Here is a 25,053-nt window from a genome sequence, read left to right as displayed (position 1 = left end):
CTGCCCATCTTTTGCTACATGATGAAAATCAACCTTTTTCAAACTACACTTAGACATGACCACATCTAGCTCTTGCTCCTGTGGAGGTTTAATGTACTTATTGTATGTCACTAGCATCTACTAAAAGAATGTAAAGTAATGTACTTGCTTTTAAATTACATATATTACCATTTTTGAAAATTCAATTTAAAATGAGTTTTTTGGCCACTAGGGGACAGAAGACCTTCAAAACCAGCTGAGAGAGGCACATCCCTGACATGGCTAACGTGTTGGCAAACAGGGTCTCGCTTGTAAGAGACATGGCAGGAGATCGACATCCCAATGGAGTACTTACGCATGTAAGTCCAATATTCACTTTCGATTTACATCTGTTTTGGTTTTCACCTTCTCCTAAGGTAAGAATTAGGGTCTTAGCATGATAGTGGTTTGACTTTCTTCACCAGCTAGATGCTAACTTTGTAACAGTAAATGTGTTATCTGTAAAACAAAAATTATCTAAAATAAGCTAAAACGTTCTGTAGAGCTACAACATAATTATTATCACACCTTCAAATTACAGTCATTTATTATATTTCAATATAAAAAAAATGGATTAATGGGGTTTTAAAGACGTGCTGAAAAAAGACTTTTTGCCCAAACATTTAAATTTAGTTTCTTTTCCACCTAAAAAAAAAATTCACCATTGTCATTTCTTCTTCTTGGCTTTTTGGCTCCCATGGTCATAGCCCTGGTCTTTGGCAGGCTTCTGTGATGGCTTGTTCCCATAAGATGGCATATTGTGACGGGCTGATGTCACAGAGGTGAAGACTGTTCACTTTACATCTGGTTCTACAGGGGTGGTGATCTGCTGAGTAAAGGCCTTTTGGAAGGCAAAGGACAAGGTGTCATTGGGCCTCTGCATGAATATGAAATAGCGACGCTCATGATGTTGATTCACACTCCAGACAAATACTGCCAAAGCTAAGGCTAAACACTTAGCATTTTTTTGATTAGCTCTCAGTGTGAGTAAGACAGCAGAAAGTTGCTGTGCTCAGTGGTGTTTGTTGTGATTACTAATGGCAGGGTTTGTGCAAATGATTGATGGCAAGAGGCTGTCAGCGATTCCAGTTATGATTCAGTTCAGTCTAATCGTGTTACCAAAACGTGAGGCATTCTTTTTCAGTGACTTAACGTTTTTCATTTTCAGTTGTGTTTTTATAGTGTTGGGCAAAAGTATACAGCTTTCAGTACCATATTTACTGTTGTTAGGCTGATCAGCTGTATTTAGGAAGGACAGAGAAGAAGGAAAGAAAACAAAAGCCTTTCAGTCCTTCTCTAGCTCATCCTCGTTCTTTGTATGGAATTTTAGAGAAAACCACATCAGGCCTTTTTCCATTTCCCTCCAACTTTAACCCTCCACAACCCCACCTCTCTATTCCCGTAAGTGCTGCAAGTTGGATAATGAGGAAATTGGCTTTTGGAATTGCGGCAGCATTGGCACGCGTGGCAAAGAAAGTGTCAAAATAACAGAAAACAAAAAGGAGCTTTACTGTAAACTGTCCAATAAAAAAATAAGCATTGGACAGTAGATATAGAAGGCCAGTGGTTAATGTCTGTTTTTTGGTTTGGACAAGTACAATGATAGCGGCCACCTACTCTCTCTCTATAAGACACAGACACAATGCAGGTTTGTGCTCACACATACATTAGTAGCTTGCACACAAACAACAATGGTTGTGTGCATGTATGCACTCACACATATACACACTCACAGCACTGGCCAGGTTAGCACTGGCCTCCTCATGCAGAGTCTAGACAGGAAGCTGGCCCATGCCAGATTAGGGATTTTCTCCCTCACACACACCCACACACGGTTACACTGCTGACAGTCATCTTCTTTCAATATGTCTGTGTATTGTGTGCTTGGATGTGTGTCAGAGGGAAAAAGAGAAAGAAAGGGAGGTAAAAACAGAGACTTGGTGACAGAGTCCTGTGTGTACGTAGATTTGTGTGTTTATGTGCTTGTCTGTCTTTGTTGAACAAGTCTCACAAAATAAAATAAAAACAACTCAGCCACAAAGAAACAGATTCCTTGTCAAAAGCTTTTTTTGTGACTCTATTACTCATTTTTCTTCGACTTTCCACCCGTTGAAATGATGAGTCTGAGGCGCAGTGTGAAAAGTTCAACTTGTCCTTCCCAGGTACAGGGGCGCACTGCATCCTGTAGTGCTTAGCTAAATTAAACCGAGCCCCTACTGTTCTCATCTGCTCACCTGTAGCCCCTGCCAGGCCCGGCCATGACCTTTGAACCCACACAGATGGGTCTGCATAATAAGACACGGGCACACACGGCTAAGTGCCATCTTGGACATGTTTGATGGGTAGCTGTATAGGACCAGGAAAGTCTGAATACAGTATGTATTGGAATGCTAATGTGTTGACCTTTTATGAGCAGGTGAGGGCTTGTGTGAACGTGTGTGTGTTTCTATATTTCTCTGTGTGGGTTTGACTGAACCCCTAAGTGTAAATAAATACAGATACTAATAGAAGTGTGTGCTTACTATACACAATCTTTGTCTCTCTGTACGTTGTTGGCCTAAGGCCAATGGCCCCTGTGCCCCGTGTATGGCAGGCTGGGCTGTACTTTTCACTCTGTAACTGTATGAATATGCATGGCCTCCTGGCTTGTGTACACATGGCAGTATAGGCATGGATTATAAAGAGCTTTCTTAAAAATGTAACATATAGCTGAAACTGTTGTTTTGACAAAAATCCACCTGGTCTCCAAAATGTGTTTAATTTGTGATTGTCACAGCAAGAAAACAATCATTGTTCTTTAAGTAATAGTTTAGTTTGGGTGAATTTGACTGTTTTTCCTCAATACCTTTTTTATGACCTTGTTGCATGGTTTGAATGTATGTTAAACTACTGTTTTAAGAGAAGTAGCTGTTTGTTTGTCCCACAGAATTCTATTAATTCAAATGAGCAAATATACACAAACATGGAAAAAGTCTAGAAAAATTGGTCTGACAAGAAACAAACGGCAACACTAAGGCCCTAAAGCCCTTCAGTCTGTCAATTTGGAAGATCCCTGCTGTGAAAAATGAGTAATATATTTTTTCGAGTCCACCTTCATTCCACCTCAGGACTTGAAATATTTGATGTTGACACAAAGCAATCCAAATTCATTTTTTTCCATTATAAGGTTTAAAGTGCTATTTTTAGAAGGTAGTCATCTCCAGCCAAGTCCTTCTGTTCGACACCTGAATATATGAGCATATTTACACCTTGTCTTAGGGAATATATGACATATGTGCACTGGCCACTGCTGCATTAACAGTATATTTCATCCCCTTCTTGGTTCCGTCTGTGAAATGGTCCTCTTCATTTCCCACATGAGTGGTTTTCTTATCATCCCAGTCCCCTCTCGCCTGCCCCAGGGGCTGAGTTAAAGTCGATAAAACACCCAAATATTCTGTTAAACATGGCCATGTGGCCGCTCCCTGCAATGCGTCCTGGGTAATTATGGTAATAACTCAGCCGTCAGAGGCGAGGCCAGAGGCTGGGATGACGAGGTCAGACGGGAGAGCCTGGGACGAGAGGAGTGGTAGTGGCGGAAGCGGCGCGGTGGGGTCAAGGTGAAGCGAGGCGGGGCTCTTGGGTTTCTATCCCATAAACCCTTGCTGTCACATCAGAGGCCGCTGGATGTATGTGGACATTCCCTCTAATCTGTCCTCCTCAACAATCAAGATGCTGATGAGGGATGATGACAAGTGTTTGAGTAGCTGGGTTGTTTGTGCGGCCTTGACGGACAGACGCCTGGTCGGCTGGTCGGTACGAAGGTCAAAATGTGCCTCTGTTTGGGCTGTTGAAATTAGAGATTGCTAATTGTTGTGAGCCATTTTACTGCAATGGCAAATGTTGATATGATTTTGAAAAGCAGATTGGGCAGTCCATCGTATCATTGTGTATTTATATTTTCTTTGAGACGGTCAGAAAATCGAGAAAGGCACAGGACAAAATGTTCTAGTGGAATCTGATCCATTATGGGTACATGTGGTTCCAGAGACGGAGGTGTACACCATCACTTTCAGAAATTAAAATCGACTTCTTTGTATTCTCTGTATTGTCTGACCGCCTGCACTCTGACAACAGTCTCTCCTATGATGAATAACTGAGAAAGAAACGTAACGACTCGACTTTTGGACATTTGTGCAGAAGATTGATTTGTGTCAATAGATTCATCTGTACTTTATACAGACACTGAACTGTTCAACATTATTGAAGTGCAGGTTAATACAGAAGTAATGCAGTGTACTAAATTGGTATTTCTGATCAAATTTGTCAGTCAATGTACACATCAAATTACAGCTAAATACTATTACAGTAGTTATGGTATGTCACTGCACTGATTCCATTTTAAGAGCATTTGAAGTCAAGAATGTCAAGAAGAAAGTCTGAAATATCTGAATTATTTTGAAAGGTAGAAGGATTAGACATAGAAACAGCATTACAGAGTAAAAGCACACAGTGACTCACTGTGTTTTGTGTGTATTTCAGTGTGTGTATGCTTGCATGTGTGGCCCGAGCCTTTCTTGCATGACCTATATTTAGACTCAAAGTTATGCTAGATGAACAATGACAGAAACACAACATTCCCTCCATATTCTGTCCAAATTCTGGTTAGGGGGGAGACCACAGGAAAATGTTACCATTCAATCAACATTTTGGCTTCTTCAGCATTTCCTTGAACCTTAAATTTTCCCTCCTTGTGCTACTCCTTCATCACCAAAGCCAAGGCTTTGTCTAGGTCATTTCAGTCTCTTTGCATAGAAATATCCTCTCCTAAAGTATAAATTTGATAGGAAGTGGAGTGAAGTGACAAGTGTAATAATTTCCAGTGACACACATCTCCATTCAGACCCAAGTTTAATGTAAAAGTGATCAGCGCCAGGGCTATTATCACAGGCATCCAGATGTCAGGGAAAATGAGAAAGCTGCATTCAGGGAAAGTGTGAGTAAAAATCTAACACCACATTGCAATGAATAACCCCATAACGCACCAGGAAGCTCTCCACTTAAGTTATTTTGAGGCCTAACCATTATTAGTATTGATAGAAATGGTCTCAGTCTTCATTTTGCTCAATAGATTATAATTATAATGTATTTCTTTCTGATTTTTAAGTATGAGCAAGTGCCAAGCCTTAAATATCTGCTGTATTGAACCCTTATTCCTGCTTACATAGTTACATATTGTAGTTTATTCACTGCCATCCACCCTGCAGTTCATTGAGACCCCTGACCTGCAAACAACTATAAATATTTATTTGCGTCAACTTGTCTAAAAATAACTGTATTACAATAGAGTGTCCTGGAAGAGGTCCAGGAGAGCTGTGCAGCGAGCAGTAGTCAGCATTCAGAGTCCGGCCTCCTTGTCCAGAGAGAGATAGGGCAGTGTCAAGAGGCAGACATATTGATAGCTTTGTGGTCAACAGGAAAAAAAAGTCACTTAGCGAGGGATCCTTTGGGTCCAAGGATGTATTTTTGGAACATGCAGACGGAAACGAGGAGCAGTTTGGAGTGATGCACAGTGGCTCTCCAGTGACATCTATAAACACTATCCCCATACTTTTACAACATCACAGTGCTGCAATTCAACTCACAGCAGTGATTCCAAGTTTAAAAATATTATAAGCTGTGTACTAGTCCAAATGTGGACAAAATAGACTCAAGACATCCTCATATTAATAATACTGGCAGTTCAACAGTAGTGGCTTAAAAGAAGTTTTTTTTAGGATCCACAACTTAGTAGCGAGTGTAAACCTTAAAGCTATAGTGCGTAGTTTCTGCCGCCATCATGAGGAATTCTAAGTAATGACAGCAACACTGTTGGCCCCTCCACCTGTTAAAAGCCTACCATGACACCCCCCCCACACACACACACACACTTCTCCCCCACCTCCCCCCCAACCTCCTCCACACAGTTGCTAGTAGCCAAGGAGGATTCAAAAACCATGATGGACTGGAGATGCTGATAGTCTTAATTAGCTTTAAAGCAACTTATTTGGCAATGGCTTGAATGTAACGGACGTTCATTAATATCAAAAAGTTACGCACTAAAGCTTTAAGTTGACATTGGTTTCAGCTCTCATTGACTCCTCTTCTAGAGAAAGTAATCCACTGTCCTCTTTACAAAAGTAAACTTGATAAAAAACAAAAATATTCCAATAGAAAATGCCACCTTTTTACTATATATTCCAAAAGTCTACAACACGTTCCACAACAGGGTCATTAAACTATACAGCCCACTCTATACTGTATCTGCAAGCAACTAAAAGGGTTTATTAAATGTTTTAAACTTACCTCAAAGAGGCATGCATGTATTTTATTAACAGTAAAACACACAATTAAAATATAATTGTACTTTCTGAGAATAAACCTGTTTTGAAGTTGATATATGAATAGAAACATTTATGGTGAAAATATCAACATAGGAATAACTATAAAATATGAATTTAGCTCCTTCAGATTTGATTTGATGTTCTCAGCTTGGACTTGTCCCGGCACTGACTAGTGACATATGATGTGCAACGCTGGATATATTGACATGTGAAGAGTTGTATGATCCCAGAGCAACAGCTAGACTGAAGCACGCTGGGCTCAGAGACAAACAGATTTAAACTCAGCTCTGTGGTGGATAATTCTATTGTCTTCGTATTGTCTTCATCCTTTGTGCCAAGGCTGTATGCCAGTCAATATCAAACTGTCTGCCAGTCTGACTCAGTATGAGACACAAGTCTCACTCCGCAACTTGTGCCTCTCCTCCCCTATCCCTCCTTCACCCCCAGAATGCAATAAATGTCCAGCTATCATTTATTTTAATTCACTCCCCTCTTGCACAGATGAAATGGATTCGTAACCTTGTAGGACAAGGACGTGCATGCCGTCTGCCGTCAGTTGCTGAGTTATTCTCTATTCTTCTAGCATAGAGAGTGAGAGAGAAAGAGGCCCAATGATGAAGAGAAATAGTCTGGCATGCAAATTGCCGGCTGCCATGTCCAATGAGGAGGCCTGGCGGAGATTGTCACCGTAGAAACTCTGGACAGGGTTAACGAGGCTGAGGGAGAGACCGAGCTTATAAAGACGGCAGCAGTGGTGGAGCATGGGAAGGAAAATAGTCTGAAAAAACTCAGTGTGATTTATTTGCCAAATCAAGGCACGATGAGTGGATTATGGCTAGCCTAATGAGAAGAGTGTTTAGGGGATAGCTAATTGGACGTGACCAAGGAGGAGAATGCTAAGAGCAGGCCATGGGGATTGGGTGGCGTATGTCATTCACCTGACAGTAGTTTAACTCAGAGTGTGGAAGTGAAACAGCAAAGTGAGCAGTGGGAGAGAAGAGTGCAGGGGGGTAGGCTTATTTCCATTATCAGTTGATCTGTGGATTTCTTTCTCAATTATTCGATGAATTCAGTGTTATATTTCAGTGAAATATTAAATAGCTGAAATAATGACCAGAGGCCACAGTAATGTCTTTAATTTGCTTGTTTTGTCTGATTAACTTGAAGATGATTAAATTATAAACAGTTATATAAAACAAAAAAAGAAAATCATCACATCTGAGAAGCTGGAACCTTGGAATGTTGCCTACTGATTTTGTGTTGATCGATGAATCAATTCCTCGACTTACAGTATCGTTGCAGCCAGACAGGTGTGTTGACACAATTTCCAGACAACCCCCGTTTGAGCAGGTCAGACATGACCATGAGTTTAGCCCTCCTGCACAATGTTCTTTGTATAGTGTGTATTGCATGACTTATTGAATAAACAGCTGATACGCAGCAATTGCTTGTGTGCTCTCCTGGAGAATTTAGTGCATTTGGATATTCAGATGAGGGACTGAAACCTTAGAAATAATCATATTTCTTATTTCGGATTGTTCTGAATTATTTTATCTGGGATTAAGATAAAACGGAAGTCAAGCAAATCTGTAAAGAACTCTCCTCACTTTCAAGTAATTAAGGTAAGACCTCTGAGTCCTCTGTTGGGTCCTGAGTTGACATCATAGATTGTACCAGGTAGACATCCAGCAACGTTGCAACTCCCACTAGAGGGTAGTATTTAACTACAGGCAGCATTTCATATTTATTCATGCTTTCTGACTCCTATGCATGCTGTATTCATTGCTTGCGTGTCTAACTTTCTGATTTTGTTTGTTTTACTTTTTTGACTTCACGAGGTCACTTAAAGCATTTCCACCTGGATTTGAAAACACATGATTTGTTGAGTCTAAATGATTTGATAAACAGAAGAACCTCAACTTTTTTTTCTTTTCACTCATCGCTAATGTTTTGAGCTTAGTGCAAAAATGATGTCCAATACACAAGGAAATTATTTATTGTATTCCGCCCACCACCACCTGCTGAGGGATGTGGATATTTTCTTGTCATAATTTTGGATTCTTGTTTTTCTTTTAATCATTTTGATACACTACATAACATAAAGTCACGTTTTTTGTTTACTCTCCTACTTACAACTTGCCAAATTGAAAATGTGGTACTGAATTCCAGTAGATTGCTGCCATTTCAAATGAATGGTTTTGGAAAGATTTATTTCATTAGGAGGAGCAATTTATTTCAATATTTTAAGAAGCATGATACAACAATTTATGTCACCACCTGCTGCTGTTTTTTGGACATGATGATGTGGTTACCTTTTTTGAAAAGGTGCCATTACAAATATGCTCCCTGTTTTTTTAGTATTAGTATTTTGTACAAAATAGTACATGCATTGATACTTTATTTCTGTCTTCTTAAACCTTAATTACAAAAGAGCCTTATAATTTTATTCAACATTTAATTTCCACATATATGGTTTATTAAATCGGCCGCTCATTGCTCAACATTTAAAAGCACCTTTCTTTTCTATTGTTGAATGCAGATCCTCTTAGTGATGACATTTCCTTTGTGTGTCCACTGAAGTCCTTGGAAATGTTTGTGTTGCATCCATTTGATCGCCACAGCATCTTTCTCATTTCATGAGTGCAGCGGCATGCACATTTGAAATGGGTTAGGACACAAATGGGATTAATGCTTGCAAGACATCTCCTAAAGCGTTTCCACCTGTAATGTTGTTTGCAGATGCACTAAATGAGATGTCTCAGCGGGAGCGAGCGTCTCTGTATGCAGAGCTAACGGAGGGAGGCCTGCACCATGCTGCACTGTGACCCGAATGATGCAGCTCCTACTTTCTGGCTCCAATTTCGACAGGACGTAGCATATAGGGAAAGAGACAACATGGGAAATGTGATTACACGGTTGCCTAATGTAAGGGAATCTCATTTGTTTTGTCGGCCGTTTGATTGTTCCTTTCTGCGCTGGCAAATTCAGGAAAATGCGATGCAGATGTGGATGAGGGTGAGCAGTCGCTGTTACCACCCAATCTGAGGAAGAGTGTTTTGACTTTGAAAACCTCAAACTTATGTTGCTGTCAGACACGGCAGAGGAAAAAAGATTTTAAATAAAGCTTCTGTAGATTTATACAGGAATCTTTCTTGACACACAGACATAAACAAACACATTTGTCTGAAACTATGGCAAGTCAAGGATTCTTCTTGATAAATGCACCATCATGCTCTAAACATAACTGTAAAAATAACTGGTCTTAGAGGGCGTAGACTGTGGTCACAATACAGGATTATGACGTAAGATGCCTATTAAAGGAAAAGACTTTCCTAACCAAGATGAATGAGTGATATCGAGCTCTGGCATGACAAACGAGGGCTGAAGTGTCGCAAGTGTTTTATGACGGTCCCTAGGGTCCTTATCTCCCATAACCCCTGACCCCTCGACCTTTTTAAACCACAAGGGTGATTACAAGTAGCCAGCCAATGGAATAACTGCTATACTACTGTTTCACACAACCTCTCACTGTGGTGGAGACAGTTCTACTTCATTCACGCAGAATTATAGTATTTGTTTCAGTCCATTGACCTGAAAGGAAAATAAAAAATAGCACAAGACAAACTAGTGCATCATATTGAAATGCATAAAATAATCCATGACATACATGAAAAGTTTGCAGATAATAAAAAGACAACTTGGTCATTATCTGCATAACTCCTCTTCAAATGTTTCAACATAACCGGACCTGATTTCTAATATCAGTGGGCCTGAGGTGTTTATGTGTTCAGCAGTAGAGTAGCATGCATCGCGTACTGTGTGCTGCCGTCCTAAGCGGTCAGCAGAGTGATGAGCAGAGGTCTCACTCACTGCTCATCTGCCACACCTGTCATGTAACCGACTATGATATCTGTTTCCCATGGGACGCACAACTGTGTGACACTGGCGTTTTTCACAGTAGGCTCTGACAGCAACAGCAGCACTGACCGTTAAAACCCCAGGGCAGGTAGTAGTTTATCGAACACCATTGAGGTGAAAGAGCAGCTGAGTAAAGTAGAGCAGAGTTGAGTAGATTTTTCCAGCCTTTGGGTTATAATTTTAGGATAAATTTTAGAGCTATATACAGGTATGCGTGACCTCATTGCCACAACAGTAAAGGAGATGAATAAGTTGAGTTTACTTTTGCCGGGCTGCAGCATTTCATTAGTTGTTTGTTTACTGACAGGAGGAATTTTGGGCGAGGACAGATAATTGATGTACACATGTGCTGCTCCCGCGGATGCGAGTGTGACTGGCTACTGGAGATGTACATCATTTTTCGTAACATTGCATTCTAAGATTAGTGCGGGGTCCCAGGGGTCTCGCTCGTCACTCCATTTCCTAAATTGACAGCTGGAGAAACTCTATTCCACTGGACGTGATAAACGACACGGGGCGTCAGAGGAGTGCGTCGCAGAAGAGAGAAAGGAGTGATAAATGGGGGAGGTTGGGAGGAATCAGGGCAGATGAAAGTTGTGTGGCACTGAGATATGACTGACAGCTCATTATGAAAAATCCGAGAAGGGAGTCTAACTTGTTCAGCCAAACCATTTTCTGTATTTTCCTTTTTACCAATCTCAAATACACTCAATATAGACACAGATCTCCACTATTATTGAGGATTGTAATTGTCTGTGACTGTGTTGAGAGTGAGATCATTTTTAATGCAATAATTAACACATAGAAGTTGATTCAAGACAATAACACAATAATAAATGCAAATCATTTCAAACAGGCTGCATATACTCACTGATACTGGATTCAATGGGTCTGATTAAGCTTTTCCCCATTTATGTACAGAATGTGTCTGGTTTTCATCTGCTATTTATAAAAGCAACAGCACATTTGTTCCATCATGGAGACACTGTACCTGTTGAAAAAAGTTTGTTCTCTAATACAAATATTTAGGTAATATATTTTAAATTTGTTGATGGATATCAAACTGTTCCCACAATGTACTCTATATTTTAGTTGTAGAAGAGTAGATTGAATTTAAACAACTATTGTATGTGGCACAGATTTGTAATGTCATCTGTAATAGATGTACTTTGGTTTTGGGTATGTTTAAATGCCAATAGCAACTTTACCTTGTGAAGCTGGACGTTGCCACCTTTGTCAGATGCTTTAATTAAGTTATAGGTTTGATCACAGGCACCTTTGCACTGGACATACGTTACTATTTTGGCATGAACACCATCATTTTTGTACATTTATTTTTGTTATTCTCTACAGTATAACCTTTGTCATTTACATTTATAGCATACACAAAGCTGTAAGTCACCCATCAGGACATTAGAAAGCTCAAGGAAACCCTTGAGATTGCCACTTGGCATTGCTTTATTGGGTATTTTCCCTCAGTAGTCGTACTAGCTTCTTGCAACCTCACTCAATTTAGTTGTTTTAGCCCCCTATGGCCGTGTTGCTGATTTTGAATAAGTGCTCAGGGCACGAGGGGTCAGCTGCAATTTCAGCCGTAGCTAAACTGGTCTATTCTAATGTGAGATCTGAGGTGACTTTGACTTTTGATTAATGACAGTTCTCCAAAGGACATATCACCAGGAAAACTTTCCACAGCATAAAAATCACTTCCAGTAAAAGTAGAAAACATCTATATCTTTATGCATACAGAATTCGGCACTGACTGACTGCATTCAATGTGAAATAATACCCAGGTGTCGTTACAGGAGGCAAACACTGAAAGTGTTTGTTATTAAAATATTTGTACTTCTTGGGCCCCAAAGGCCCACTATGCCTTTTCTCACTTATGCATATTTCCATTATAGTGACATCAAGCAAACAGAGAAATGCTGCTGCTGCCTCTCTCATGTTCTCTCTCCTTTTCTCTCGAGTGCTTCTCTCACAGGCTGTGAAAACAGCAGCACCAGGGAGTATTCGTATCCCCCGAGCCCTTGGGGCAGAAGGCCCGAGGACAAGCCATGGGGATGTATTGAGGGGTGTTGTGGGGGAGAGGAGAGCTGCACATCTCAATATGACTACTATAGATACATGTAAAGCAGATAGCAGTTGAATAGAATCGGCCCATTTGGGATTTTAGCAAAAGATTTAGAGATAATGAGAAAATGCAGCTAGTATAAATACTGGGACCACAAACAGATGAGCTGCTGTTATGGCCCTGACACACCAACCCGATAATCGGCCGTCGGACAGTCTGGCGAGGTCAGTGACTCGAGTCTGTTCGGTGTGTTCCGTGCCGTTGTCCGTCGAAGGAGCTGTCGGCCTTCATTTTGGCCGACCTGACTTGCTGGGTCGGAGGGCGGGCAGTCGGACTCACTCCACCAATCTGATTGGTGGAGTACTAACCCGGAAATAACAAGCGGGACGAGTGACGAACGCCTCTCAAAATTTGACGAAAATCTTTAAAACTGACCTTTGTCGATCTGAAATGAAAACAGATTCAGCAACTGTATGGCCTATTTCTCGCTTAAAATGTTTTCAGAAACAGGTTTCAGTGAACTATTTTCGTAAAATACGAGATGGTATTTCGAACAAGCCGCCATTACTATCGGCTGGAGAAGCCAGACCCACGTGACGCGTTGTCATTTCCGGTTTTCATTTTTTTTGTTACATCTTGCGCATGCGCAGAACGTACGCTCAAGACGGCGTCGCTTCGGTGTGTTCCAAGGCACTTTTTGGACCTCGGGGAGCCGACTGATCAGTCCGACTGCCTTTTCTGCCGACGGTCAGCCGTCGGGTTGGTGTGTCAGGGGCTTTAGAGTTTGACTAATGCAGACAAATGCTGTTTACATGTCAATGGCTTTTATTTTAAGTGTTTATCCTCACACTTGCTCTCTACACTGAAAACAGGGCCATAATTATTGTGGTGAGCAGTTTGCAACATATTAATAAAAGCCAACCCTTCCTATAACAAAGCTTTATAGGTCACGGAAAATCAAAAGATTAACTGAAAAAGTTTAGATTTGTCTGCACTAAAATTGTATCTGTGTGTGTTAGCCATATTCACTTCAATCAATTGCTTTTAAAATGATTTATGAAATCAAAGTCTTGATCCCATGAATTACTTTAAAAAGGCCATATAAAAATAAAGAGATAATTACTATTACTTAAAAAAGAATTGTGAAATATATTGTAACTGTCAGGCTATACAGACGATACAGTAGTTTTTACCAGAGTAGTTCTATTGCTAGTTCAAAAGGAAAACACTTAATCTCAGGGACGTTTTCTTTCAAACTATGAAGCAGCTTACCAGAAGTAAGACTGTTGGATTGTGGGACAAAGGTCTCTGTGTCTGTGCTCTCCTGTATGATCTTATTATCTGTCAGCCAATTTAACAGAGAGGCCTTTGGGGAGTGACAATGAGGATGTAGGGGAGGAGGAGGGGACGCCCTCATACACACACAAACACACACACACACACACACACCTCTGCTCTAATTCACACTGACCTCTGCGGCCTCTCCACAATGCACGTTTTCGTATTTGATAGAAAAATCGATAGCCTTGCTGGCAGACAACAACCTCCATGAAGAATTAAAACAAGGAAAGTGTTGATAGCGGTCAATCATTTTTCTGTCCACTAACACTACACTTACAGATGCAGCGATGGATACATGCCAATTGCCTTTTAGAAACGCATTGGCAGTTCAGCTTGCCGAGATGTTTCCTTTCACACGATGGGTATCGAATGAGGTAGAAAAAAAGGATAAAATACAGTACTGGTATCGTAATATTTTAAACGATAACCAGCCCTACTGATTTTGTTTTGTAGTTTAATCTACATTACATTTGTAACATGTTTTAAAAATGTGCTCCATGAATTATAGCCCGACAGATGCTATAAATATAAATTCACAAATATCGAATATCAGCTGATACACTTTATACTACTGTGTAAAAATTCACTTGTCAGGGCTCTCTGGTGGACAAACTATGTAAGGGATATCGTTTTTAAATTACCTTAATTTACCTAACCTTTCTGTTCTGGAGTTTTGTGTTACTTATCAGCCAGCATATACACCAATACAGTGTATATGCTGTATAACCAATACATCAGCCGATTTATATCAGCCTGGTTGATTTTATCGGTCTACTATGAATGAAGCTATTGTTAAAGGTCCAATATGTAATATATTTACTGTTTTAAATCAAAACATGACCACAATATGTCACAGATATTAAGGAAACATGCTTAGTTGAAATACCATTGTCTCTGACCACAATGCTAAAGCCAGTATTTCCATTCCGGGACAGAAGGTCTGTTTTTGTTTTGGTCTGTGTGTTGTTGTCAACTGCCATTGGCCAGAGACGTTGTAAAACACGGGTAAATATTGGAGATGCATTTAAAAGATGAGGACAGCTTAGAGCCCAAAAGGACGCAGAGTTGGCTCATTTCCTCCTGAACAGGTAAGCATTGAGCTTTAGGCTAATTTATCACCGCTAACATTACAAGAAGGGATGGGCATTTTCAGTCATTTCAACATTCAGGTACTCACATAAAATGATATAGAGTACTCAAGTTATAACAGCCTGGTTGATTTATCGATCTGGCTCTACTATGAATGGAGCTATTGTTAGTGTACGTGTACAAGCTTCCACTGAGCTAAAACGGCAGTTGTCGGGGCAGGTTTTAGAGTGCCTTTGTGCCTCTTAACAGACACAAAATGCAATTAAAATGTCTGTGAAACATGAACAGGGCCCTTACGTGACAATAAGATGCGTTTTCAACTCAGACATTGTTTTAATTCCAACCCGGTCTCACACCAGTTCGTAAATAGTCACATTATTTTGATTAATTAATTCATGTACAGGTCACGATTTTCTCATTTATTTCGTGTACAGGTCACAGGTTTCGAACGTTACCATTTCACGCACTACCATGACACTGGGCTGCTCTGGGGGACGCAACAACGGGGAAATGAAATGCCATAATGGGGAAATTCAACGACACGCCGGCGACAACAACAGGATGGACCGCCACACGCGGCCACAACAGGGAAATTAAACGGCACACGCCGGCGACAACAACGGGACGGACTGCCACATGGGGACGCGATCCCCGGGCGTGATCCCTGGTGTAGCAGGAAAAGGTAAACTATGTGCAGATTGCTCTGAGAAGCAAGGTCGTGCCTGCTAGCGCGGCTAAGGGAACTACTACACCGATCGACACTGCCAAGCCTCCTACTCACCAACACCAGATCGATCACATACAAAATGGATGAGCTACAAATACACACGGAACTGCTGCGTGATACTTTGGCTGAACACACTTATCACGGACGGCAGCTAGCAGTAGCAGCTAACAGGGCTAGCTAGCTACCAACAGAATCGAGACAGGGTAGGTGAATTAAAACAATGTCTGAGTTGAAAACGCATCTTGTTGTCACGTAAGGGCCCTGTTCATGTTTCACAGACATTTTAATTGCATTTTGTGTCTGTTTAGAGGCACAAAGGCACTCTAAAACCTGCCCCGACAACTGCCGTTTTAGCTCAGTGGAAGCTTGTATACATAGCTGCAGCTACTCTGTGTTGCCTGCACCGATTCGGGTTGTTTTTTTTTCAAACGAAAGTACATGCATATTTATAGCAATCAAGATTAACGTAAAAATTGGCCGGAATTCTCCTTTAATAATAAAAAATATATTTAATATATTTTTTAAAGGAAATTATTATGTTTGCCATATATGGACTTTATACAATGTCAGATAGCATTAACTGCTGTAACAGTTATTTGTCCAAATGTGGCCATTGGTCCAAGGTCAAGCAGCGTAGACCGGCCCCTCTCCTGCCAGTCTTGAGGCCGTTCTGAACAGATGTTGGCACAGCCAGCTGGACATGGTGACCTTGACTAAATCTCAAAGGGGTCTTCTTTGGCAGCATGGGCACCCAACTCTCCCCCCTGGCAATGGAGACCCAGTGCAGCAGCTTATAAGCAAGTTGTGTGTGTGTGTGTGTGTGTGTGTGTGTGTGTGTGTGTGTGTGTGTGTGTGTGTGTGTGTGTGTGTGTGTGTGTGTGTGTGTGTGTGCAAACCAGCATTGTGTGTCATTCAAGCTTCAGTGAAAAGGTACCAGTGAATCAATCACATGCCCTGTGTAACACCGCACTAAATGAAATTCAATGGACTGATTGAGTGAGTGATGGATGATTCACATACATACAGCCAGAATTAAGTGATGGAGAAACACTCAGAAGGAGGGTGCAGGAGGTGAGGGTTGGTTAGACCTCTGAAGACTGCATGTTGTGTGTGTGTGTGTGTGTGTGTGTGTGTGTGTGTGTGTGTGTGTGTGTGTGTGTGTGTGTGTGTGTGTGTGTGTGTGTGTGTGTGTGTGTGCGCACACGTGTTGCTCTGTGAGTGTGTTGGTGGGTGGAAACTAACTGTAGACGTAAAGTGTATAAACTCTGAAGGCTGAGCGTCCTGAGCTTGTGTTCGTAGACATCTGTCATCCCAGGATGCAGCAGAATTTGTGTGTGTGTATGTATTTACTTGAGTGTGGTTACCATCTGGGCAGAACATCAGGGGCACGCCTGGACTGCACGGTGAGCCAGTCCACTTTTAATCTGCCCAGCGCCCTCTCCCCGCCAAGGAAGGTCAGCGCCTCGGCAAGGACAGCACTGTCACCCCCGTAACACCAACAGTGGGGGTCGGCACTGGCTATCCATAATAGATGGCAGCTGGCTTTAGTGTACGTCTTCACTTTGCCTGGGGCAGCAGTGTTAGCCCATCTTTCATTCCCACTACTCAACGGAGCTAATGTGCTGTGTTAATGCTTCTGTGAATCAGGAGGAGTGCTCAGTCGTGTGTCGCCCCTGTAGCTACCGAGCGCTCATGTCATTGCCAAAATAGGACAGAAGGTGCTTCAACAAAGAAAACATTCATCTGGAGGTATCACAGCACGACAACAAAATCAACCTTCATACATTAAGAGTTCACAACACTAGTTAGTAAGAGAAATAGGATGTGATGTACTTTTATGGGACAGCATGCCTTTGGTAAACATGACCATCGGGTCCAGTTTACAGAACTTTAAATCATCACGGCTTTGTGTTATTTTTATGCTGTAATCATCTGAAAGTTCTAGTTTATTTATTTTATTTTATACTATACAAAACTACAAGTATCTTTTCTATGTAGAAAATAGTTCAAAAAGTAGTTTTGGACCACGACATTTCACACAAAATGCATCCTCCCCAATTTCATAGGCTTTTATGTTAAGTGGCTGTTCAGTCCGACTCGCCCATCAAACATGATTTCCAAGAGCTTTTTTTTTTTTTCCAACTTGCCAGAGAGACCAAAACCATTTTAAATGCAAATGACCTAAATAAGATTAGCGAGGTAGGCTGTCCGCTCCCTGTTAATTATCACACGCAGTAGTCAATTAACAACGCTAACGATGGGACACTTAGTGAGCGTTAACCCAATTTACCATGGCTAAGAGCCGGGTGGACAATGTTGCAGGGGGTAACTATAGGTGGGATCTTGGGGGGTGGGGGGGAGGGTGGTCATATCTTTATTGCGCTCCATCCCCATTACAGAAACAGAGTTTAGAGACGTCGACTAGAGCTCATGGGGTGAATTTGGCAAGAAATAGAAACTGTTCAGTGATGGTGTGTGGTCCTGTACTCCTATAGCCTATTCTCCCATTTTGATGTGGAGTTGGGCACCATGTGGGCAGGAGGATGAGCGGGACTCATTCAGGGGTAATTAGAGTTACCCAGGATGTGTTAGCCGGGATGCTGCTCCTCAGTTAACAGCATTAGCCATGGCAGGGATGAAAGCATGCTCTGATTTAACAGTTGTCACTAGACCTTGGCTGTGAGAGGCATGGGTGACTGACAGGTCGAAACCGGACCCTCATTTGTGCGCCTGGGTGTGTGCATGTGTTCACCTTTCGTGTATGTGCGGGAGTGTGTATTGGTTGCACTGATGTGAGAAAAGTATGGGCCATGTCGTTGTGAATTTTGTCACTGCTGCTTCTGACTTGTTACTGTAATCTTGTGAATCAGGAACCAAAGTGTTTTGTCGTAAGAGACAATAGGTGACGTGTGAATTGGTGTCATGCACTTGCACTAGTGACACAAATAACATCACGGCTTTAAAACACAAGTTGAGTTTTATTGCAGAGCACCAAAGTTAGCGGCTTTCTGACTTTAAGAATTGCCATAAAATACAGTGAAATGAGCATTTGTTGCACTTTTAGCCACTGATGACCCTGTGAAACGTGTATGCTCATAGCTCATGATGCGAAAAATGGACAAAATTAAAAGGCAACTTATTTTGCTATACATCATTATCTAGTTATAAAAAGAAAATCTTGATACGGGTAAAAAAGTTCTGTAAAAGTTCATACTCAGATTTGGATTGGTGCCATTTAGTAAGGTGGAAAATGGGCCTTTCGTTTGAGTTTGAATGGTCATAAAATGACTCCATAAGAGAAATGTGTCTTGACTTAGGTCATCTTTCATTTTAAATATTGTCCAATACAGCCACATTTTCACTTCTCCAAAAAAAAAGCCTCTACAGTGGAGAAATTAAATAAAATAAGCTGTGATGAAGATACTACAGTATATTTGTAATCTATAATGATAAAATATCATCCATGTTACTGCAGGGAAATTATGTTTTGCATTGTTCTTGGTTGCCCAGCCAGTTTGATTTTAGTTTTTTTTCTATCTTCCCCTTCAGTCTGTGGAGGAGAGATGGTGGCCTGCAAATGGCACACTTTGGCTTACATATTAAATATTACTTGCCATTACATGTGAGATGGACCAAACTAAGCCTTTAAATATTTCTATTTCCTCTTTGTCAGGTACCAACCTCTCTGGTGCCCAATTCTACACTGAAGTGATGAATTGTGTTAGATTTTGGATGACATATTTTCTTTATTTAATTTGGCCACCCAGTTTAAAGTAAACAGGTATTTTACTTGTGCAGCTGCACTGGAGTCTCTAAAGGTTTTTTTTCCCCTTTTTTCAACTGTTAATACATTTTAAAAGAGTTTATTATACTTCCTGGAAGTCACGATTTGTACCATAGGTCCTACTATCACCTGCAGACCAGCACCAGTCCATTGGTATGACCGTTAAAATACTCACTCACTGTCCAGGCGGTGACATTCAGGCATCTTTATCAGACAGGTCTCTTTCCTAAATGAAACATCTGCCCTGCTAACATAAATCATCATCACTCTCTGGCCCTGCCCACCCATTTTCATCTGTGTAACCAGAGCTCCGAGCATCAGCAGGAAGTGTATTGGTGAGAGCGGCCTATTGATCATTGATCTGGCGCCATCGATCCAAACCTTGCCTCTTTTCCTCCCACCCTAACTCTCTCTCTCTCTCTCTGTCTCTCTCTGTAATCTGTTTGGATTCACGGGGACACTCCTGGTCATCTTTTGAGTTCGATCTCCCTATGGAATATACGCATAAACTAAATAAATGGTACTTCTGACTGGTGTTTCTCTTTTTCATGTTTGATTTATCACCTTTTAATCTTTACTTAATAATTTACTTCAGGAGCAGGACTCACCTTGTGATGTTGCAGAAAGTGCCCTTTTTTGCCTCGGAGTGGGATTTTAAATCGCCAAAAATTTTGCGATGACCAATATTCAAGCAATGGTACAATGAAGCCTACATTTTCATTATCATGTGCAACATTCAGTTTTTCTTATTTAAGTATAATCTGTCAGCCTCTTTTAATGCTTTTCACAATAAAAATATGATTTATTTCCCGATTACTCTCATAATAAGGTGCTGTTAATAATAATCTACACAAGACACTAAAATGTTACTATATAAACATCTTATTTTTACCTGATAATACCTTGTGATATTGGCAGAAAATGGCTCAAGATTTATATTACGGAGTTCAATCTTGATCTCTTTATCAGTGGCACAAATGTATGATGAGCAGATCAATATACACGTAATTTACAAACTAAGGGGCAGGTAATCAATGAGTATAAAAGTGTATGAAATATACATTACAGGAATCCTGCTATAGCGCTGACCACAGACTTTGATAAATAGTCGAGCCATTTATTTTTGTCAGTATTGATTATTCAATCCGGAGAGTTCACCAGAATCGTCAGTCTTCTCTTCTCCTTTTCACTCGATCTTCTTCTGAAAGCTGATTTATGATCCATCGGGTCAGATGAGCAGCTGTTGGTTAAAACACCTCGGAGATGAATAAAAGTAATTTGAAGTAGAGAGCCTTTAATGCGATTTTAAAAAGTGGCTCACATTGATTGAAACGTGGCTTTATCTGGGTAATATCTTTAATTTCAGCACTCAAGAGATTGCTTTTTTGTATTATTTGTGTAGATTAGTGTAACATTGTACTCCAGCATGGTATATGGGTCCTCTGTTGGAGTGATGTTGGTGTGAATATAGTCCTCTCACAGTTTAGGATCTCCCAACTCCACACAGCCCGAACGTGGCTATTGCTTGTCATTAGAATAACAAATGTACTGGGGCTCCTGATTTAGTGTGGCGCTCTGGCCCCTGATGTATATTAATACCACAACACTGCACCTCTTACCTCGGGTTCATCATTCATCTGGGTAAAAGAGGTGGAATTGAAAAGCAGTCCTTGTTTTTGCTGGAACCTGGATCACAGTCATTTATTGTGTCATGAGACAGGGCGGCCCCCTCTGCACGTCCTTCACCTCCATGTGCTGTGCCAGCTCCTGTTAGATACTAAAGTGTGTTTGTGTGTTATTTTGTGAAACACGCGGGGGTTAAAACTGCAAAATGTAGGATAATTGTTTAATGTTTATCATCTTAAATATTTCTTGTTGTTCTAATTTTGTACGCTAGTGATTACTTTTTTGTCAAATTGTTTCTGTTGTCCCACTTTCAGATTTTTGAGCTTGATACTAAAGTAAAAGGGTGAAGGATTTGCATTTCATTTCATGCATATTTTTAATCATGTCTGTTTCTGGCTCTGCCCAGCGCTCCCATTTAAGTCTGGTGAGGTTCTCATTGAGTGAGTGGTGCAGCTCTGGGCTCTGTTAAGTGATGACTGCTGGTGACAGATTGTCCTCCACCACATTGCTAGCACTTCTCCCAGACAGACCGTTCGTCCTTCTTTCATCTCTTCCTGAGTGGACGTGAGGGCTCACCCAGCAATACAAGACAAATAACACTTCTGCCAGGCCATCAGTCTTTCCAGCAACGAGGCAGCTTACCTTTCAGATGACTGTAGTCCATGTAGTACCAGACTCAGCATCACCTCGGCTTCCTCTAGCATTCCCTGACCGTACCCGCTGGACTACCATGTGTAGGAAACGTCTCTATACATTGATACAATGCTAAGCATGCTGTCTGTTTCTTGTCTTTTCTTCCTGCACTGTTGACATGCACACAAGTATCTAGATTATAGTTTTTGCATTGATGTTGTGTTAATTTCATCCACGGAAACTATGATTACAAATGAATTTCGAAAACAAGACTAAAACTATAAGGGCACTCAGAGAGCGCAGACCTCTGCTAAGGTCATGTCCTATCTCGCAATGTTAACAATTCGATCAGGAGAGACTTTGTTGCAGATATGCAAAGGTTTATTGTACATATGCATATTAAATATACAGAGTCTTTGGAGATTAGACTCCATCATTATAAAATCATTTTTAAAGGGGTAGAGAAACAAGACCTATCCCCCCGATGGAGTCTAGACACTGGTGGTGGCGTCGAAGGAGTCCGAAGACCAGACCGAAGGAGTCAACGGAGCGTTCTGCTGGAGGAACCCCCAGGGTGCCCCGGGTGATAGTGACTGGAGGTGGAAGGGGAGGAGTAGGGTTGCACGCTTTGCCTGAAGTGACAGCTAACAGCAGCAGAGAGAGAAACAGATTTAAAGCAGGGATGTAATGCTGTGATTGGATCATGAATTTCATGGGCAATTCTGGTTGGTTTACTGAAAGTGAACGCCTCTAAACAGTTGAATAGTTTTAGGAAGAGAGAGCGGTGATTGAACTTATTACAAGTCTTCCCGAAAGAATTTACGCTTAGCTTCATAAGTGAAACAATTGCGTATCCACCCCTTTATTTGGATCTGTTTTAAATTTTAATAGGTTCTTCCTCGGCCCATGCCACACCCTTCTACCAAGTTTCATTAAAATCAGGCCAGTAGTTTTTTCTGTAATCGTGCTGACAAACAAAGAAACCAAACCAAAAACATAACCTGTGTGGCGGAGGTAACTAAATTCTAACTAAGAATTACATTCTTCGTTAAGGAATAAAAAACTAAACCATGTTATCAGAGATTGATGAATGGATAAATGTACTAATTACTGTTTTAATACGTCTTATTCAACAAACTGCTGCAACTGTGGAGTCGCACACTGTAGCTCCTGATTAGTAAATGGTTTCCTCCGCGCCCCTAAATACTGTCTTCAGAAGTTGATTTGGCTGCTTGACCTGTTGCACTTCCGTTAGTTAATAAGAAGCATCTTGCATTCAGTAACATTCCATCTCTGAGGATTAGGAGAAACCTGGTTAACAGAGTTTTGATGGAGTAAATTGATTTCTTGCCATATACACTTAGTTTCCAAAAGGGTTTTTACAATGTCTGAGACAAAGACAAAGAACAGTGAAAGTATCGCTCTGAGGGGTGAAAGGGAAGACCATTATTTATACTGTCGCTGTCTACAGAATAATTACAAAATAAGTCTGACTTAAACTGAAACCAAAATAAAGAAGTCTAAATAAGTGTGTTTCCATGGCTGAATGTTAGACTATTTGTAAAATTCTGAATTCATACAAATGTGTCATTGTTATCTAATAAGCCAAAGTCACCCTTAAAATATTGTGAGGAGAAATCTGATATCTGATCATTGACCAACTGCATGTAAATGTGTGCTGCAGTGCATGTAAGCGCCTCAATCTGATTTATCCCAAATTCTTTTCGTGAATCTATTCATAGTGCTATTCAGCTTGAGTGTAAAATGGCTAATGACTGAGCACAACATCTTAAACAATTTAAAACTATCCTTGAACAAAGGGAAAATCTTTTTACAAAAAGGATCTTTTCAGGTTGTTTTTTTGGGGGTTGTCTGTGTAACGGTGTATGACTACTCTACCTGCCTATTACTCTGGAGAATGTTGGTGTGAATGTGCTTGTATGAAAGAGGCGCTTCAGTTGAGTCTAGACTCATGATTCGTTAACTTCACAAGCGCTCTCGGGGAATCCTGAGGCCACACTCCCCCTGCCACCGCCGTGGGCAATTATGCTCTTTTGACATGCAAATAGATGGCATGTACATGTGTTAGTGTGTGTGCATGTGTTGCCGTGTCGGTGGATGGGTATACATGCAGGTTTGTGTGTCTCCACGCCTGTCTGTGGGTGTGCGTGTGTGTCCGCGTAACTTATCTTAAAAGCACCTAAATCCACTGGCACCCCTGTGCAGCAGCAGTCAAATACAATAACATCTGAAAGCCCTGCTACCTTGTGCTCACTCGGTCCATAGAAGGGACCCTCCAAAACGCAGAGCCAACAAAGGACATACCTTCAATTAGTCAAACGATTAACATTTTAGAGGAAGTCTGTGTTTGGGTCCCTTGGGCTCTCTGCACTCCCCACCAGTCTCCTTTTCATATTCAAATCCACAACATAAAAGTTATATAGCTATATCTAATCCTAAAAATGGGTCTTTTACTATTTTTGTAAGTAGATAATGCCTGAAGTTTTTCTAGGCGTTATAATTGCCAGGTTATGGAAGAAAGTGTACCATTATGTTTAACAATCATCATGGGCAATAGGTGCTCCTATGAGTCAGAGCAGATGAAGCTCTTAGAAGCAGCACACAGCCATACGATATTGTCTATTCTAATTTAGTAGGTGATTAGTCAATCATACTAACCTACATTCATTTAAAGAAGCGCCTCTCTGGGGTAGCCTCAACGCTTGAGTGGACTTGTGGTCATTATCATGTTGTGCTGTGGTTTGGTCTTCTCCATAAGAGACGCCACTATTGATTTGTTTCATTTTTGTGGCTGGCTGCTGTCACTTAACCATGGCATCTTGGTGCTGGGTAGGCAGGGGTTGCCCATCTGCCCGCCTCCATAACACAGTGTGACAGGGTACAAAATGGTATTGTGTGGTAGCTGTAAACTTTGTGTGAACTTCCACCACACTTCTGTGCCATTAGGACTAGATGAAATTCCTCTCAGACACTTAACCCGGGGTCAGGGGAAGTGAATGTCTCCTCAATACAGTATGCCACTCACAGGATGCACTGAGGCGTCTGCATAACCTTTTTTTTTGTGAATTTAGAATCAGCTTTTTCAGACTCAAAATGTATGGCAGTGTCAACACTTATTAATGCTAGACCTCACATTCAGAGGATTCAAATTCCAACTGCATTTGCATTCATCCACTTGAAGCTGTTTCTTATAACCCACAACAGGTAAAGGATTTATAGGTAAATCAGTATTTAACATTTTCATTGTACAATTTGAAATAGAAAAGGAGATTAACTCAAAATGACTAACTCACAACAGTCAATTGAGACATTGACTCAGTTGAAGGAAACACCCTCTGAAATGCTGAAATTATGTATTGATTTTCCTTCTGTCTTTCGGCCCGATGCCTCTGGGTAATTGCCTCTTTGCTGCTGCTGAACTGAACCACCAGGGTGTCTCTGGCCTGTTATGTAGACTTGC

The 25,053-nt window shown here is 41.0% G+C and overlaps 1 protein-coding gene across 1 annotated transcript in view; it reads left to right on the top strand.

Moving 5' to 3' along the window:
• Positions 1-257: 257 nt before the first annotated feature.
• The window catches only part of LOC144533331 (steroid hormone receptor ERR2-like), a 68,827-nt gene continuing 44,031 nt past the window's right edge, over positions 258-25,053 (top strand). Inside the window, exon 1 of the mRNA XM_078274618.1 lies at positions 258-326. Coding sequence (XP_078130744.1) covers positions 258-326 — 69 coding nt within the window. The remainder of the gene's footprint in view (positions 327-25,053) is intronic.

Source organism: Sander vitreus, chromosome 18 (genome assembly GCF_031162955.1).
Source record: "Sander vitreus isolate 19-12246 chromosome 18, sanVit1, whole genome shotgun sequence".
Lineage (NCBI taxonomy): Eukaryota > Metazoa > Chordata > Actinopteri > Perciformes > Percidae > Sander > Sander vitreus.
This window is presented reverse-complemented; position numbering and strand designations above follow the sequence as displayed.